The sequence below is a fragment of the Cervus canadensis genome, chromosome 3, assembly GCF_019320065.1.
Source record: "Cervus canadensis isolate Bull #8, Minnesota chromosome 3, ASM1932006v1, whole genome shotgun sequence".
Taxonomy (NCBI): domain Eukaryota; kingdom Metazoa; phylum Chordata; class Mammalia; order Artiodactyla; family Cervidae; genus Cervus; species Cervus canadensis.
Window position 1 is genome coordinate 112376764 of NC_057388.1, and position 16393 is coordinate 112393156.

The 16393-nt window shown below is 65.7% G+C and overlaps 1 protein-coding gene across 1 annotated transcript in view; it reads left to right on the forward strand.

Moving 5' to 3' along the window:
• Window positions 1-16393, forward strand: part of LOC122438844 (SCO-spondin) — a gene marked incomplete at its 5' end in the record, with an annotated part of 52612 nt that overhangs the window by 26709 nt on the left and 9510 nt on the right. Inside the window, 35 exons of the mRNA XM_043464052.1 lie at window positions 34-213; window positions 346-468; window positions 625-754; window positions 864-989; window positions 1108-1199; window positions 2086-2259; window positions 2565-2729; window positions 2966-3218; window positions 4329-4375; window positions 4547-4717; window positions 5025-5156; window positions 5362-5507; window positions 5906-6000; window positions 6495-6547; window positions 6747-6953; window positions 7040-7210; window positions 7354-7433; window positions 8369-8538; window positions 9056-9102; window positions 9213-9404; window positions 9497-9667; window positions 9962-10165; window positions 10430-10526; window positions 10631-10830; window positions 11167-11333; window positions 11874-12034; window positions 12310-12533; window positions 13090-13131; window positions 13280-13435; window positions 13935-14144; window positions 14315-14482; window positions 15220-15351; window positions 15453-15699; window positions 15971-16123; window positions 16212-16258. Of these exons, the coding sequence (XP_043319987.1) occupies window positions 34-213; window positions 346-468; window positions 625-754; window positions 864-989; window positions 1108-1199; window positions 2086-2259; window positions 2565-2729; window positions 2966-3218; window positions 4329-4375; window positions 4547-4717; window positions 5025-5156; window positions 5362-5507; window positions 5906-6000; window positions 6495-6547; window positions 6747-6953; window positions 7040-7210; window positions 7354-7433; window positions 8369-8538; window positions 9056-9102; window positions 9213-9404; window positions 9497-9667; window positions 9962-10165; window positions 10430-10526; window positions 10631-10830; window positions 11167-11333; window positions 11874-12034; window positions 12310-12533; window positions 13090-13131; window positions 13280-13435; window positions 13935-14144; window positions 14315-14482; window positions 15220-15351; window positions 15453-15699; window positions 15971-16123; window positions 16212-16258 (5133 nt within the window). The remainder of the gene's footprint in view (window positions 1-33; window positions 214-345; window positions 469-624; window positions 755-863; window positions 990-1107; window positions 1200-2085; window positions 2260-2564; window positions 2730-2965; window positions 3219-4328; window positions 4376-4546; window positions 4718-5024; window positions 5157-5361; window positions 5508-5905; window positions 6001-6494; window positions 6548-6746; window positions 6954-7039; window positions 7211-7353; window positions 7434-8368; window positions 8539-9055; window positions 9103-9212; window positions 9405-9496; window positions 9668-9961; window positions 10166-10429; window positions 10527-10630; window positions 10831-11166; window positions 11334-11873; window positions 12035-12309; window positions 12534-13089; window positions 13132-13279; window positions 13436-13934; window positions 14145-14314; window positions 14483-15219; window positions 15352-15452; window positions 15700-15970; window positions 16124-16211; window positions 16259-16393) is intronic.

A 16393-nucleotide genomic window follows, 5' to 3' on the forward strand; every position in this document is an offset into this window, starting at 1 on the left:
GTTCACCCCCGTTCTTCTTCCGCCCCGCTGCAGTGGCTGGGGCCTGGGCTGAGTGGGAGGCCTGGGGGCCCTGCAGCGTCTCGTGTGGGGGCGGCCATCGGAGTCGTCGGAGAAGCTGTGTGGACCCCCCGCCCAAGAATGGTGGTGCCCCCTGCCCCGGGGCCCCCCAGGAGAGGGCACCCTGCAGCCTGCAGCCCTGTGCAGGGGGCACAGGTGAGCGGAGCTGGGCTGGGGAGGGGGGCGTCTGAGGGGGAGCCCCGGCGTGGCGGCGGGGCTGTGAGACCCGTCGCTGGGCCTCTTGGCGCCCCCCCTGCCTGATGCCCATCCTCCTCTCCCGGACCCCAGACTGCGGGCAGGGCCGCGTGCATGTGAGTGCTGAGCTGTGCCGGAAGGGGCTGGTGCCACCGTGCCCACCCTCCTGCCTGGATCCTGAGGCCAACAGGAGCTGCAGCGGACTCTGTCTGGAGGGTGAGGCGCACCCAGCAAGCAGGGGTGCTGCGGGCAGGGCCCTTGGGGGTGGTGGTGGGGAGTGTGGGCGTCCACGCCGGCCCACCAGGCCTCCGTCTCCACCCCCACCCCTGCGGCCCCCCATTCTCCGGCCTGAGCGCCCCCTCCCCCACCCAGGGTGTCGCTGCCCCCCTGGGCTCCTCCTCCAGGACGCGGGCTGCCTGCCCCTCTCCGAGTGCCCATGCCTTGTGGGCGAAGAGCTGCAGCAGCCGGGGGTCCCCTTCCTCCTGGACAACTGCAGCCGATGGTCAGGGCTCCTGCCCGCCGGGATGGGGGGTGTGGGGGGCGGGGTCAGGGCCGCTCCCCGCCCTCAGGTCCTGACCTCTGCCCTCGGCCCCCCGCCCCCCCCTCCCCAGCGTGTGTGAGAAGGGGGCCCTGCTCTGTGAACCAGGGGGCTGCCCCGTGCCCTGCGGCTGGTCAGCCTGGTCGTCCTGGGGTCCCTGCGACCGCTCCTGTGGCTCTGGCCTGAGGGCCCGGTTCAGGTGTGCGGGCAGAGGGGAGATGGAACCGGAAGGGATCGGGCAGCGCGGGGGCGAGCGGAAGGCCTCGGGGAGCGAGGGGCGGGGCGGGGAGCGGTGTCCAGGCTGCCTCTCTCTTCAGGTCCCCCTCCAACCCTCCGGCTGCTTCAGGGGGCGCCCCGTGTGAGGGCCAGAGGCAGGAGCTGCAGGCTTGCTACTCGGCGTGCGGGGCAGGTGGGTCCCCGCCCGCCTCCGTCCTCCAGATTCCTGCCAGGAGAGCGGCTGGGTCTTGCCTGCTGGTCACTCTGCTGGGTGGTCAGCCCTGGGTGATCAGCAAAGTACTCCCATTCAGGAGGCGCCCCTGGGAGGAGATGAAGGCCTGGAGGGGGGGTCGCAGGAGTCTGACAGCAGGATGGGGGCATGAGGCTGGACCTGGGGGCAGGGACGGGAAGAGGGGGCTAGCTCAGGACCTCCTGGAGCCCAAGACTATTGTCCTCCTTCCATGGCTGGGGGCCCCCAGAGCCATCCCAGCGGAGGTCTCTGGGTCTTTTGTGCCCAGGCGACCGCGCAGGGTGTGAGCAGGGAAGTTGGGGTGCAGCTGGGGGCCCAGGGAATCTGGGTGCAGGTTCTGAGCAGGAGGGAAGGGAGGGGCCATTGGAGAATGGCAGTTGGCTGTCTGAGAGGTCTCTAGGGTTTCCTCACTGAAGGTGAATGAAGGACCATTGTTTAGAAGGCTCTTGAAGAAAACGTGAGGGTGGGCGTGGGCTTGTGGAGGTACCCGCCAGGCCCCCGGATAGAGGTGGGGGCCCAGTGAACCAGATTCAGTTCAGTTCAGTACAGTCGCTCAATCGTGTCCGACTCTGTGACCCCATGGACTGCAGCACACCAGTCCTCCCTGTCCATCACCAACTCCTGGAGTTGACTCAAACCAGATTCAACAGGAGGCTAAGCTCTGAGAGGGAGACCTGGGTCCATGTTGGGGGTCCTGGAGGGGCAGAGACCATGCCCACCCTCACAAGCCCTTCTATCGCCCCCGTAGTTTCTCGGACCTCACCCCGGTTGCCCCAAGCCACCCCCGCCTTGCAGGGCCCCATGTGGTCTCCCACCCTTTTCCTTGCAGACGTGCTGGGCTGGACACCCTGGGCTCCCTGGTCTGCCTGCTCCCAGAGCTGCCTCATCCCTGGAGGGGGCCCAGCCCTGCGCAGCCGTTCCCGGCTCTGCCCCGGCCCCGGGGACACATCCTGCCCAGGAGAGGCCACCCAGGAGGAGCCCTGCAGCCCCGCTGTGTGCCCAGGTATGGTGCCCTCTGGGGGGGCCCTCGGTGGGCACAGATGAAGAGAAGGACGCTCTGGGAAGGGTGGGGCAAACCTGGCTGTTGCCCAGAAGCTTCTCTCTGGCCCCCAGTCATAGCCCCCACCCCCAGAAGCCCAGCGGGGGATGCACAGGGTGGGCCTGGACTGAAGGTGTGTTGGGGGTAGCCCTGGAGGTGTGGGTGTGGTGGGGGGTGACCCTGCACAGCTCCGGGCCCCCCACGCCCACCCTGGCCGCCCCCAATCTCTGCCACGTCCCTGACCATTGTTGGCTGTCTCTTCCTCCCAGGGCTTGGTGTCTGGGGTCAGTGGGCCACCTGGTCCTCCTGCTCCGCCCCCTGTGATGGGGGCGTCCAAACCCGAGGGCGCAGCTGCTCTGCCTCAGCTCCTGGGGACCCTGGGTGCCAGGGACCCCACAGCCAGACCAGGGACTGCAACACGCAGCCCTGCACAGGTGAATGTCCCCTTCCTGTTCTCCCACCTGTCTTATCCAGCCAGACCCCGGGGAGCTGGGGGCTGACCTTCTCTCCACCCACCTTCGCTTGGCACGAACCTCTGCCTCCAGGACAGGCTATGCCTTGAGCTGACTTGGCCCGATTTCTTGTCCCCTCCAGCCCCAAGCCGCCCCCCATCACCCCCCCCACCCCCGGCCTGCCCCCTGCCGAGACCCGCTCTGTCTTCCCCTTGCAGCCCAGTGCCCAGGCGACATGGTGTTCCGCTCAGCAGAGCAGTGCCGTCGGGAGGGGGGCCCGTGTCCCGGGCTATGCCTGGCGCGGGGCCCTGGGGTGGAGTGCACCGGCGTCTGCACCGCTGGCTGCGCCTGCCCCGCGGGCCTCTTCCTGCACAACAGCAGCTGCCTGCCTCCAAGTCAGTGTCCCTGCCAGCTGCGCGGGCAGCTCTATGCCCCCGGAGCAGTGGCCTGGCTGGACTCCTGTGGCAACTGGTGGGCATCAGGGCTGGGGAGCATGGGGGGGGGAGGCTCCTGGCTTCAGAGGTGGGCAAGCCCGGACTCCCATTCCAGCGGCGGGGGGGTCTCAGCATGCCTCCATCATGAAATGAAGCCTGGAGGGGTGGGCGTCTGTAGGAACTGTCGGGCTCCTTTATTTATGGGGAGACCAAGGCTCAGTTGAGGGAAGCGATTTATGATGGAACTAGAGCCTAGAGTTGTTATGGGAGTTGGTGATGGACAGGGAGGCCTGGCGTGCTGCAGTCCATGGGGTCGCAAAGAATCGCACACGACTGAGTAACTGAACTGAACTGAGAGCCTAGAGTTACCGGGGCAGGTCTATTTTCACCTCCCAGTTACCTCTGTTTCTCTTTCCTGAGTATAATTGACTTCCTGGGACCCACTTGATTTCTGCTCGGAAACCTTGAAGCGCCCAGCTCACAAAGCTGATACCAGGAATCCGCCAGCAGAGGGGGCACTAACCCCATTCCTTTTTTTTGTTATTATTTTTCTTTATTCAGTTCATTTTTTTTCTTCCTTTTTACTTTCTATGCCCTGGTCCTCCTCCAATTCTATCCTTCATTCTTCCTCTCTCCCCCGCCCTTTTCTTGTTTTCCTTTTCTCTCAACATTTCTGACAAGTGAGTTTTAAAACATTCATTGGAGAAAAACAAAAAGGAGGAAAAACTCAAAAGAGAGATCCAGGAGACTCAAGCTAGTATCTGCTCCTTCTGAGTAGCTCCTAACTGGCCCAGAAGAGTTGCTCAAAGCCATCTCTACAGTGTCTAATAAATATAAGTGGAATAAAATTACAAAAAGGCGACTTCTTTTTATCAAGGCAATAAAACCATGGGACAGAGAGCAGCACGGTGCCTGGGGGTGTCAGGGAGCTCGTGGAGGGTGGAACTGGTGGGGGGAGGCTGGGTGAGAATCCTTGGTCACTCACAAACTCCACGTGGGATGTAGGGCAACTTGCTTTACTTCGCAGACCCTCAGGTTCCTCTTCTGTGCGGTGGACACCGCATCCCGGCCTCTTCCCCCTGGGGGCAGGTACACAGGGCGGCAAGGGGAAGGCTGACTGTGGCCTCTCTGGGCCCTCTTTCTGCAGCACCTGTATCTCTGGTGAGATGGTGTGTACCTCGGAGCCCTGCCCAGGTATCCCCATGCTCGGGGCCCAGGAATCGGCAGTGGGGGGGGTCTCGGGGATGGTGGTCCCTTCAGTAATCAACCTGGTGGTGTCAGGGGTGCCCCCAGGAAGTTGGGGTCCAGGGAGGACTTGACCTGTCTCTCACACCCCGTGCCTTTCTCCTGCACCCGCCATGGCAGTGGCCTGTGGCTGGAGCCCCTGGACCCCGTGGAGTCTCTGCAGCCGCAGCTGTAATGTGGGCGTTCGGCGGCGCTTCCGGGCGGGCACGGCTCCTCCCGCTGCCTTCGGGGGCGCTGCGTGCCAGGGCCCCAACATGGAAGCTGAATTCTGCAGCCTGCGGCCGTGCGGAGGTGAGAGCTGTGACTGGGGTCCTCAAACCTGGGGACTCCCCACCCTGGACCCCGGGACAGGTGCAAGGGCCTGCCCGAGGAGATGGCACGAAGGTGTGGTTCCCGGGGAGCCCTAAGAGGGGTCCCCCTGGAGGCTCTGTTCCAGGTGGAATCCTGGGGCCTCCCGAGGAGGGGTGAGGTGTCCGGAGGTGGGTGTGAGGCTGCTGGGGCCTGGGATCTGGGGGGTGGAGTGACTGGGGGCCTGGGTGTGACAGGCAGGGCCAGGGTGTGACAGGCAGGGCCTGCAGTGACCTGAGTGTCACCCCAGGTCCTGGTGGGGAGTGGGGCCCCTGGTCTCCGTGCTCCGTGCCCTGTGGGGGCGGCTACCGGAATCGCACCCGAAGGAGTGGCGGGTCCAGCCCCGTGGACTTCTCCACCTGTGGACTGCAGCCCTGTGCAGGTGAGGGCACCCACCTTCTCCTCCCTACCCAACCCAGAGCTCCGTCAACCCCTCCCTGTCCCTCCAGGAACTCCTGTCCTGGAAATCCAGGGCAGCCCCACAACCTCCCTGGCTACACCCGGAGCTGATGCCTCCCCCCTGGGTGGGGGGACTCTGGGGGAGAATCGAACGTGCCCAGGCTGAGCTGTCAACCTGTGTCCCTCAGGGCCAGTGCCCGGCGTGTGTCCCCCGGGCAAGCAGTGGCTGGACTGTGCCCAGGGGCCTGCGTCCTGTGCAGAGCTCGGCGCCCCGAGAGGGGCTGACCAGCCCTGCTACCCTGGCTGCTACTGCCCTTCCGGGATGCTCCTGCTGGTGAGGGTCCCCTACCTGGCCTCAGAGCCAAGAGTGTGGGGCGGGAGACAGGGAGAGCCTGCAGGGTTGAGGACGGAGCGCTGAACTTGGGGCACTTGGTTCTGCTCTGCCAGCCCCATGACCAGCACGTGACCCTAGGCGAGCGGCCATCAGGTCTTTTCCCCCAGAAATCGAGGGTCCACGCCCCCTCCAAGGGTCCATGCCCCCTCCCCATGCCCCTTGCACCCAGTGGTGTGCGTTCCCCCAATGCTGGAAATTGGGAAGAAATGGGTGTTTGGAAGCAGCATCCTTGACATTTGAGGGTGGGCGCCTGCCAGGTGGGTTCTGAGCTGTGCTTTAGGGGAGCATGGGCAGATCACGCTGGAAACCAGAAGGCAGTGGAGGGTTTTTGATTCCAGAACAACATGTGCGTGCCCACCCGGGACTGCCCCTGCGCCCACGGGGGACGCCTCCACCCCCCAGGCAGTGCTGTGCTTCGTCCGTGTGAGAACTGGTGAGGCTGACGCCCCCTGCAATGGCCCCGTGACCCCGAGGACCCTCTGTCTCTCCTCTGCAGCAGGGGGCGAGGGGTGTTGGCCTGCATGTGCCCCTCACCTGCCCCCTCCTCACCAATCTCCCTCTTCCTACCCGTCTCCGTCTGCTGGGGCTGTTCCCAGCCCCTCTTGTTTTTCGGAGTTTCTGGCCTTCCCTGGCCTGTGGCTGCATCCCTCCCACATGCTCCACATGGCCGTCTCCTCCCTGGATCTTCACATCATCTCTGTCTGCACCTGTGTTCCGATTTCCCCTTTGCAGAAGGACAGCAGTCACACTGGGTTGGGGTCACCCTAATGGCCCCATTTTAACTTGATCACCTCGCAAAGACCCCCCCTCTCCAAACAAGGTCACAATTCTGCAGTCACGCTCACATGTTAGGGCCCCGATGTATGAATTTGAGGGGACACATTCAGCCTGTAAGAGCGCCCCCATTGTCTGCTGCTTCTCCACCAGCTCCTGTGTCTCTGGGCTCATCACTAACTGCACTTCCTGGCCCTGTGAGGAGGGTGAGAAGGGGGCCTCTCTTGACTCTCCCCCCACCCCCCTCAGCCAGAGTGCGTCTGTGCAGGGTGGGAGGGGTGTAGCACGGGGGAGGAAAGCCCTCGGGAGGGGGCAGCCTGTTCTGTGCACCCCACTCTTTCCCCCGCCCTTTGGGCCCCTTCAGCCTCCGCTGTCCTCTCCGCTTCTCCCTGCTGTGCATCCCAGGTCAGCCCACGTGGTCACCCTGGACCCCATGGAGCGAGTGCTCAGCCTCTTGTGGCCCAGCCCGGCGCCATAGACACCGCTTCTGCACCGGGCCCCCCAGTGGGGTGCCGTCCAGCGTGGCCCCGCTGCCCCTGCTGGCCTCGGCGCCCCCTCTTTGCCCAGGCCCCGAGGCAGAGGAAGAGCCCTGCCTCCTGCCAGAGTGTGACCGTGAGTCCCATGGAGCCCAGACGTGCCCGCTGCCTTGCCCCAGTCAAGCCCAGCCCCTCGCCAGTGCTTCCTCTTCTGTTCCCCAGGAGCTGGAGGCTGGGGCCCTTGGGGACCCTGGTCCAGCTGTAGCCGGAGCTGTGGCGGGGGTCTCCGGAGCCGGACCCGAGCCTGTGACCAGCCCTTACCCCAGGGCCTGGGGGATTACTGTGAGGGGCCTCGGGCCCAGGGGGCAGCCTGCCAGGCTCTGCCGTGCCCAGGTACCTGCCAGGGACGGTGGTGGGGGTCAAGGAGGAGAGGTGGGAAAGCTGCAGGGGTTATTCTGGAGAGGCGAGCCGGGAGGTGGGGGAGTGGGGGAGTGACCCACACAGCTGTCTACCCACCCGGGGCCCTCCCCCCGCAGTGACCAACTGCACCGCCATCGAAGGGGCGGAGTACAGCGCCTGTGGCCCTCCCTGCCCTCGCTCCTGCGATGACCTCGTGGTGAGTCTGGGCTCCTGACGGTCACGTTGCCGGATGGCAGGGTGTGGCCCCTCTGACCTGGGGCGGTCCGCGGTTGGAGGGAAGTAAGGGGTCAGCGCCCAGCCGGCCTGGCTCCTGGTTCTAGAGAGCAGCCCTTGTCGTCCTTACACAGCATATACGTTTCTCGGTTGACACGTTTTATGGTAGAAACAGCAGGAACACACAGGAAAAGGGCAGTCGTCTTGATAGATCATCCATCCTAAGCCCCGCGCCCAGGTGCGTTGGTGCGCAGACCTTGACCCTGTGCGCGCGTGAGTGCGCACGAGCATGCCGGGGCGCGGGGCCAGTCCAGGACCATGGAGAGGGACCCAGGCCGGCTGCCGCCGGGGGTGGGCGCGGTCCAGTGGCGCCTGCGCAGTGGCGAGGAAGCGGCCTCGAGTCAAGATGCAAACAGCTAGGGCGAAGGGACGGAGCTTTGAGAAGTCCCGCTTGGGTCTGTCCAAGGAGGACGGGAGGCTCCACACGGAGGCGGGAGGACCAGGACACTGTGCCTGGTCCCGGCCTCTCCCAGGGAGCCCCGCCGCCTTCCCAAACGCCAGCCGCTCTCGCCAGCTTTCGGGTCCCCGGCTGCCTCCGTTCTAGGAGATCTGCCTTGGTCCCCACTCAACCCTCCACGGGGCCCAACGTCTGGAGGATACTCCATTCAGGGAAGCTCCTCGCAGGCTGTCCCTTCCCCATGCTTCTCCCCTGGAGGAGAAACTCCAATGGAAACTCGGCATAAACTGTGTTTAGGAAAGACAGCTATGAACTGGAGCATCGCACTTCCTCCCCTCTGCCTCCCCGCAGCCTCCCTCTTCACTTCATCGTCTCTCCCAGGCGCCCCCCTCCATCCCGCAGCAGTCCTCTTGGGCCCCCCGCTTTCCACTGACCCGGGCCCTCCCTTCCTTGTCCCCCAGCACTGCGTTTGGCGCTGCCAGCCCGGCTGTTACTGCCCCCCAGGCCAGGTGCTGAGTGCTGACGGCACCGTCTGCGTGCAGCCCGCTCACTGCAGCTGCCTGGACCTGCTAACTGGGGAGCGGCACCGTCCAGGCGCCCAGCTGGCCAAGCCTGATGGCTGCAACTACTGGTGAGGGCCGGGGGTGGTGCGTGCGGGTACGATGCCATGGGTGAGGGCATGGCTAGTCCACTCTGTGTCTCACACACCCAAGCTCTCCCAGTCTCAGCTGATGCACACTAGGCTCCCATAAGCCCTGAGAAGATGCAGCAGATACCCTAACCCCTGGTCTGACAGGTGGGGAAACTGAGGCAGCCAGCTCTGGGGGTCTGGCAGACTTCAAAGAGCTGGACTTGTGCTTTGAGGGGCAGGGGGTGATGGTGTGGTGTTTCCTCCTGCTGTCTGGCCTCCTTCAGCCGCAGATGACCTGTGGTCGCTTCCCCGTAGGACCGAGTCTGTAGGATGCCTGAAAGTGCCTGGAGTGGGTCAGGGAGCAGGGGCTGGAGGTGCTGGAGAGTCAGGAGGGGGTCTGAGACCTCAGAGGGCAGCGGAGGTGGGGGAGAGTGGAAGGGGAGGCGGATGGGGAGGGGCATAGTGGAGGGCACGCGCCAGTGAGCTGCCCTCTCTCTGCGCCTCGTGCCCCGCCCAGCACTTGCTCCGAGGGCCGGCTCACCTGCACAGACCTGCCTTGCCCAGGTATGTACCCCGCTCAGAGCGAGGTGAGAAGAAGCAGTCCGGGGGTGCAGGGAGGGCTGGGACCGGGGGAGGGATGACTGCACCCCAGGGCTCACCATTCACCCCTACAGTGCCTGGCGCCTGGTGCCCGTGGTCGGAGTGGACGGCATGCTCCCAGCCCTGCCGGGGCCAGACGAGGACCCGCTCCAGGGCCTGCAGCTGCCCGGCGCCGCAGCATGGCGGGGCCCCGTGCCCCGGGGAGGCAGGGGAGGCGGGGGCCCAGCATCAGAGGGAGACCTGCGCCATCCCCTCTGAGTGCCCAGGTGAGACGCCCCACTGGGCGGCTCCAGTCCCAGCGGGCTGGGACCTCTCAGGCCTCCCAAGGCAAACAGATGCTTTTGTATTCCTGCCGCAGTGGATGGAGCCTGGAGCCCGTGGGGACCGTGGTCTCCCTGTGACGTGTGCCTGGGGCAGTCCCATCGCAGCCGAGCATGTAGCTGGCCCCCCACCTCCGAGGGAGGCCGGCCCTGCCCTGGGGGCCACAGGCAGAGTCGCCCCTGCCAGGGCAATTCCACTCAGTGCACGGGTGAGGACTTCTGTGGATGGAGATGGCAGCTGGTGGTGGTGGCTTGTAAGGCTAGGGAGATACTGCCTCTGACCTTTGATCTCCTGCATCTCACCCCCCCCCCCCACCGCGTACACACATGCATAGCACTTTCTTTGAGGGAGAGCCCTTAGGGCACTCACCTCGTGGAACTGGGCAAGTGAAGGTCCTAGCAGGTGGTGGGCATGGTGGGAGGGCTGGTCACCCAACTCTTGGGACATCTCCCCAGGATGGACCCCCCCCAAACCCACTCTCTCTGCTTCCCTCCTGCTGCAGACTGTGCAGGTGGCCAGGGTCTTCTCCCCTGTGGGCAGCCCTGCCCCCGGTCCTGCGAGGACCTGTCCCCTGGGGTCGTGTGCCAGCCAGACTCGACGGGCTGCCAGCAGCCCAGCTGTGGGTGCCCCCCGGGCCAGCTGTCCCAGGACGGCCTTTGTGTGCCCCCCGCCCAGTGCCGCTGCCAGTACCAGCCCGGAGCCATGGGTCAGTGCCTCCCCCAACCCGCCCCGGAGCATAGCAGCGCCTTCCCGCCTGGCCCCTGCCACCCCGCCCACGGGGGCCAGCCCGGGACTGCGGGACGGAAATGGGCAACTCCCGCATCCCGGGGCTGGTGCCCGTTGGGGCTTCTGTGTCCTCCGCCTACCAGGACCCCTGTCCCCGTGGGTGGAGACAGCAGGGTAGAGCCCTGAGCAGGGGTTGTTGATGGCTGAGCCGTCTGAAGCGCCCGCCCCCCTCCTGTGCCCTCAGGGATCCCTGAGAACCAGAGCCGCACCGTGGGGTCTGGGCTCAGCTCCTGGGAGAGCCTGGAGCCTGGCGAGGTGGTGACGGGGCCGTGTGACAACTGGTGAGCCAAGAGCGCCAGGGAGGCATGGGCTGTCAGCTGGGCAGGAGGGCCCCGGGGGAAGCAGGCAGGGCCCTGTGTTCTAACGCCCCCGCCCTTGCCCCCAGCACCTGCGTGGCGGGCATCCTGCAGTGCCGGGAGGTGCCCGCCTGCCCCGGGCCGGGGCTGTGGGGCTCCTGGGGCCCCTGGGAGGACTGCAGCGTCTCCTGTGGCGGAGGGGAGCAGCTGCGCTCCCGCCACTGCCCGCGGCCCCCCTGCCTGGGGCCTGCCCGCCAGAGCCGCACCTGCCGCACTCAGGTCTGCAGAGGTGAGCCCTGGCCCAGGCTCTGTCCGACTTCGCTCCCGATCCCCATCCTGGCCTTTGACCCTGACTCGCAGGTTGCCTTTTGACCTCTCCTGCCCCATCGCCATATGCTGCCCCTCACCCAGGCCAGTGGTGGGCAAATGGAGGAGGAAGCAGGTGGATTTGGGGGGCAGGGGAGACGGTAGGAGCGGGCGTGACCCAGGGCCCGGCCCAGGGAGGGTGTGGTCCTCACGACTCCAGGGGGACCCTGGAGGGGATGGGCACTGGGGTGGGCGGGGGTGGGCACAGCAGGTTGCGAGGGTGGTGTGGCATGGGCACTCACTTGGGGGTCCCCTTCAGAGGCAGGCTGCCCGGCCGGGCGTCTGTATCGCGAATGCCAGCCCAGCGAGGGGTGCCCCTTCTCCTGCGCCCACATCACCGGGCTGGTGGGCTGCTTCTCTGCTGGCTGCGAGGAGGGCTGTCACTGCCCCGAGGGCACCTTCTTGCACCGCTCGGCCTGTGTCCAGGTTAGGACCCCCCTGCCAGCAGCCCAGGGCCCTCCCCTCACCCGTCAGCTCTCACCTCTGCAGACCCCGTGGCCTCTGGATGGCCTCTAAGTGTCCTGACTTAGAGTTGGTGGCCCTGAGCCCCCGGGCAGGGGAAGGGACAGTTCCTAGCAGAGCTAGACTCAAATGCAGTTGTCCCCATTCCTGCCTCAGGCCCTTTCTGCCTCCCTCACTCCCCTCTCGCGTGTCCCATCCTGTAATGACCTCTGTTGACCCTGCCGTGTCCTGGCTAAGTGCTCTGATCAGGAAGGTGCCTGGCCAGCTCCGGTCAAGCCATAGCCTTACATGGTTCATGGTCAGCCCCGTGACGCAGGTACACAGTCCCACTTGCTATTGGAAGTGCAGTCTCAGGGCCCAGAGCTGTTCGGAGCATCCTTCCCACCCGTCTCCTTCTCCCCACCCCACTTCTGAGGATGTCCATGGGGCCGGGGGTGGGGGCAGAGGACTAGCCCCTGGCAGGTGGCTCCAGCCCGTGTCTCTGCACTTTCTCCCCCACCCCAGGAGTGCCCCTGTGTGCTCACTGCCTGGCGGCTGCAGCAGCTGAAAGCTGCTGGTGCTGACCCGGGGGCTCACCTGTCTCTTCTGGGAGAGGATGGTCAGCCTCTTGGGCCTGGCGATGAGTTGGGCTCGGGTCAGAGCCTCCGTACAGGCTGCCACAACTGGTGAGGGTGTGGGAGATTTGGGGTGGGGGGAATTTGAGGGGGATGATGAGAGTGTAGGAGATTTGGGGTGCGGGGAATTTGAGGGTTAGAGGGTGAGAGGATGTGTCGGGGGGGGCCTGGGTGGCCCTGCACCCCTTCCCCCACCTGCCGCAGCCACTTGACCCTGGGCTCACCCTGGCTCTGTCTCCTCGCCCTTGGGGGCTGACGTGTCTGCCCGCACCCCTTTCTCCTGGGGTCCGAGCTGCCGGCCCCTCATCCTCACACACTCTCTCCAGCTCCTGTGCACACGGGCAGTTGTCCTGCTCCGTGGGGGACTGCTCCAAGGCTGCTGGTGGCTTCGGCCCCTGGGGTCCGTGGGGCTCCTGCTCCCGCTCCTGTGGCGGGCTGGGCACCCGCACCCGCAGCCGCCAGTGTGTGCACCCCACGCCCGCTCCCAGTGGCCAGGGCTGCCGCGGGCCGCGCTGGGACCTCGAGTACTGCCTCAGCCCGGAGTGCCCAGGTGAGGGGAGGGGGGCGGGGCGGGAGGCGTCTGGCTGGCCCTTTGTTCCTTCCTGTCTGTCCATCCCTGTTCCCACTCTGGGTCTGGCTCAGTGTTTCTCTTCTGTTCAGACACATTCAACCAAATTTCTGGAACTCTTGCCAAATGTGTGTTGGGGGTTGGCTGGGGGTGTGAGGACCCTGACCTTGGAGTCCAGGGGCTCAGATTTCAGCATGGTGGGGGGGCCCTGTAGGAGAGTGCATGTGCTTGTGAAAATGGGGGAGGTTGAGAATTCTCCTAGGGGGACAGTCTAGGAGGGCTTCCTGGAGGAGGCGGCATCTGGGGGGGTCTGAGGGATGGAGAGGACTCTGACGAGCGTTGGAGGAAGGGATGCCAGGAATCAGGCATGGCCTGAGCGAGGGCTTGCTACCGTGAGCAAGTGCTGTGCTTGGGTCCTGGGGTGTCTGGGCTGAACCAGATAGTGACAGGTTTGGGGAACTTGACCACCGGCCCTGGGGCTTGGGCCTTGTGTACTTCTGTCTGGGAAACATTTCTGAGCAGGTTTCCTTTGGCACAGGGGCTGCAGGGTCCACAGTGGAGCCAACGACAGGCCTTCCAGGTATCAGACTCTCCAGACTCCCACCCTGATTCCCTGCACCCCTCCCTCTGGGAAGAGCAAGTCCCAGGCCTCCTCCCTCCCCAGCCCTGCTTCTGGGAGCCCAGGAGCCCAGGGCTGACTCCTCGGGGGTCTCCTCTCCCCACCCAAGGTGGCTGGGGCCTATGGTCCCCATGGTCCCCCTGCTCCGGCACCTGCACAGACCCGGCTCACCCTGCTTGGCGCAGCCGCAGCCGCCTCTGCCTGGCGAACTGCACTGGGGGTGACACTTCCCAGGAGCGCCCCTGCAACCTGCCCTCCTGCACAGGTGCACCTTCTGGTCCTGACCTCTGACCCTGCCCTGGGTCTGGATCCTGAGCCTCCCCTCTAACGCATCATTCCAACCCCAGCCAGCGTCCAGCCCCAAGCCCCACATCTAATACTCCTTGTGCTAATAGGGAGTTCTCAACCTAACTCTGGGCCTTCTCTGTGAACCCCAACAGCTGTTGGGGAGTGCTGCCACCTTCCAGCCATCCTCACTCATGTGGGTACCAAACACTCCCCCCCGCAAAAAGGTCCCATCCAAATCCCTCAGCCACCCTGGGAGTCTGGGACTACTGTCTCCCCCCTCTCCACCACTGTTACCCTGAGAGAGGGGAAACTGAGGCCCGGTTGCCAAAGCCACACAACAGTCAGGATCAGATCTGAAAGGGGGGCAGGATAGGTCATAGCCAGCCCCGGCCGAGGAGGTCGGCACTTGAGCTAGGGCAGGGAAGCGGGGATCAGGGGACTGGCTGCAGCTCAGTGTCGTCCTGTCCCGCCCGCAGAGCTGCCCCTGTGCCCGGGCCCCGGCTGCATGGCTGGGAACTGTTCCTGGACCGCCTGGGCCCCGTGGGAACCGTGTTCCCGCAGCTGTGGGGCGGGCCAGCAGCGCCGCCTGCGGGCCTACCACCCCCCAGGGCCTGGCGGACACTGGTGCCCCGATGTGCTTACAGCCTACCAGGAACGCCGCTTCTGCAACCTGCGAGCTTGCCCAGGTGCGGTGGGCGGTGAGCGCCCGGCGGGACTGCCCTTCCTTAGCATCAGTGCCCCGCCCCACCCCGGGCCCTTCCATCTCCAGCGTGGGACCTCGCCCCGGGCTCGGGGGACACGTGGGTGTCCCCACCTGAGCCAGACCCCTCGTGCGGCCCTTCTCTTCCCCATTCAGTGCCTGGAGGCTGGTCACGCTGGAGCCCCTGGTCCTGGTGCGACCGGAGCTGCGGAGGGGGCCGGTCCCTGCGGAGCCGCAGCTGCTCGAGCCCCCCACCCAAGAACGGGGGTGCCCCCTGTGTTGGGGAGAGGCACCACGCACGGCTCTGCAATCCTGCGCCCTGTGGTACGGAGCGGTGCCAGCCCTCCTGCCCTTGCACCCTGCGAAGCTCTCCCCACCCCTCTCCTCTAATTTCACCCCCACATCACTGTGCAGTGTGGACTGGGGGTGGGCAGGCTGCTGCCTCGTCGGCCAGTGAAGAAAACCAAGCCCCACGAGGGCAGATGGTGGTGGGGTCTGGGCTTTGGGCAAGGACTCCCAGTGGCCAGGGCTGAGCGGCCCGATTCACTCACTGCCCACCCCCACCCGGGACTAGAACTCATTCTCTCAGCTGTGACCCCCCGCTTCAGTTCCTGGAACCACCCGGTCAAGAGTTTCAGGGGGTTTGAGGGTAACAGTCTTGAGATACCTGGTGCGTGGGAGGTGCACTGAGCCAGCCAGGTTGTCACCCCCCCACACTGACGACCCCCCATCCCTTCCATCCTTCTCTGGATGAACACAGAGGAGACACATAGGTGAGAGTGCTGGCTTTTAGACGCACCCATTCAGTCCAGCTCGGCAAACACTTATCAGGATCAGGCTAGGCGCTGGGCACTCACTGTGAGAGGAGCTGTCTGTCACTCAGAGTGTCCCCAGGACCCCCAGGGTCTCCCCAGGACCCCAGGTTTCCCTGGTCACCAGCCTGGGGGAGGGACGGGTCATACGGCTTTGCGGAGGTCAGGGTGGCCCCCATGGGGCAGGGGGAGGGTTCCCGAGTCCCAGGATTCAGGGCTCTCTTGACTCCAGTCTTCCCATCTGCCCAGAGGAGGGCTGCCCTGCAGGCATGGAGGTGGTCAGCTGTGCCAACCGCTGCCCCCGCCGCTGCTCAGACCTCCAGGAGGGGGTTGTGTGTGAGGAGGACCAGGCCTGCCAGCAGGGCTGCCGCTGTCCCGAGGGTAGGCGCTCCCTTTGGGCATGGCAGGGCGGCTCAGCAGGAAGGCAGAGGGGGGCCCTGGGGCGCAGGCATCCTCAGCTCTGGAGGGCCGCCTCCCCACAGGGTCCCTGGAGCAGGATGGCGGCTGCGTGCCCCTCGGACACTGCGAGTGCACGGATGCCCAGGGCCACAGCTGGGCCCCAGGAAGCCAGCACCAGGAGGCCTGTAATAACTGCACATGCCGGGCGGGGCAGCTCTCCTGCACGACCCAGCCCTGCCCGCCTCCTGCCCACTGCGCCTGGAGCAGCTGGTCAGCCTGGAGTCCCTGCAGCCGCTCGTGTGGGCCTGCAGGGCAGCAGAGCCGCTTCCGGTACGGGGCAATGCCAGGCCTGTGTCACCTCGGCCCACCGGGGCCTCCCGTGGCCTGGATGTGGTCTCGCGGACTGCTAGGGTTCCTGGATCCTGTCCCCGCCAGTGACTTTGTGCCCACCCCGTGACCTGGCCTTGGCTTTGGTCCCTAGCCATCCTTGCCTTTCCTTAGCCACCTCCACACCCGCACTGGGCTTCCCCAGGGGCAGCAGGAGGCGTGACAAAGGGCCTGGGACCATCTCTCACCTTCTCCACCCCGGGGCCCCACCCAGGTCTTCCACGTCAGACTCGTGGGCCCCGGAGTGTCGGGAGGAGCAGTCCCAGAGCCAGCCCTGCCCTCAGCCCCCGTGCCCACCCCTGTGCCTGCAGGGCACCCGCCCCCGCTCCCTGGGGGACAGCTGGCAGCAGGATGGATGCCAGCAGTGGTAAGCCCTGGGGCAGGGGTGGGGGCGGGCAGGGGAGGGTGCCATCCTGCTGGGCAGCAGCGTCCCTGAGTCTGGGCTCCTCCCTCAGCTCCTGCACCCCGGAGGGCATCATATGCGAAGACGCCGAGTGTGCAGGTCTGGGGGGTTCATTCCCAAACTCCCGCCACCCTACTAGCCTCCCACCTCGCCCTCTGTCTACCAGTTCTGTCTGCGTTTCCCTCCCGCCACGTATTTCCAACTGTCGGCCCCTGTGTGCTGAAGGTCCCGTCC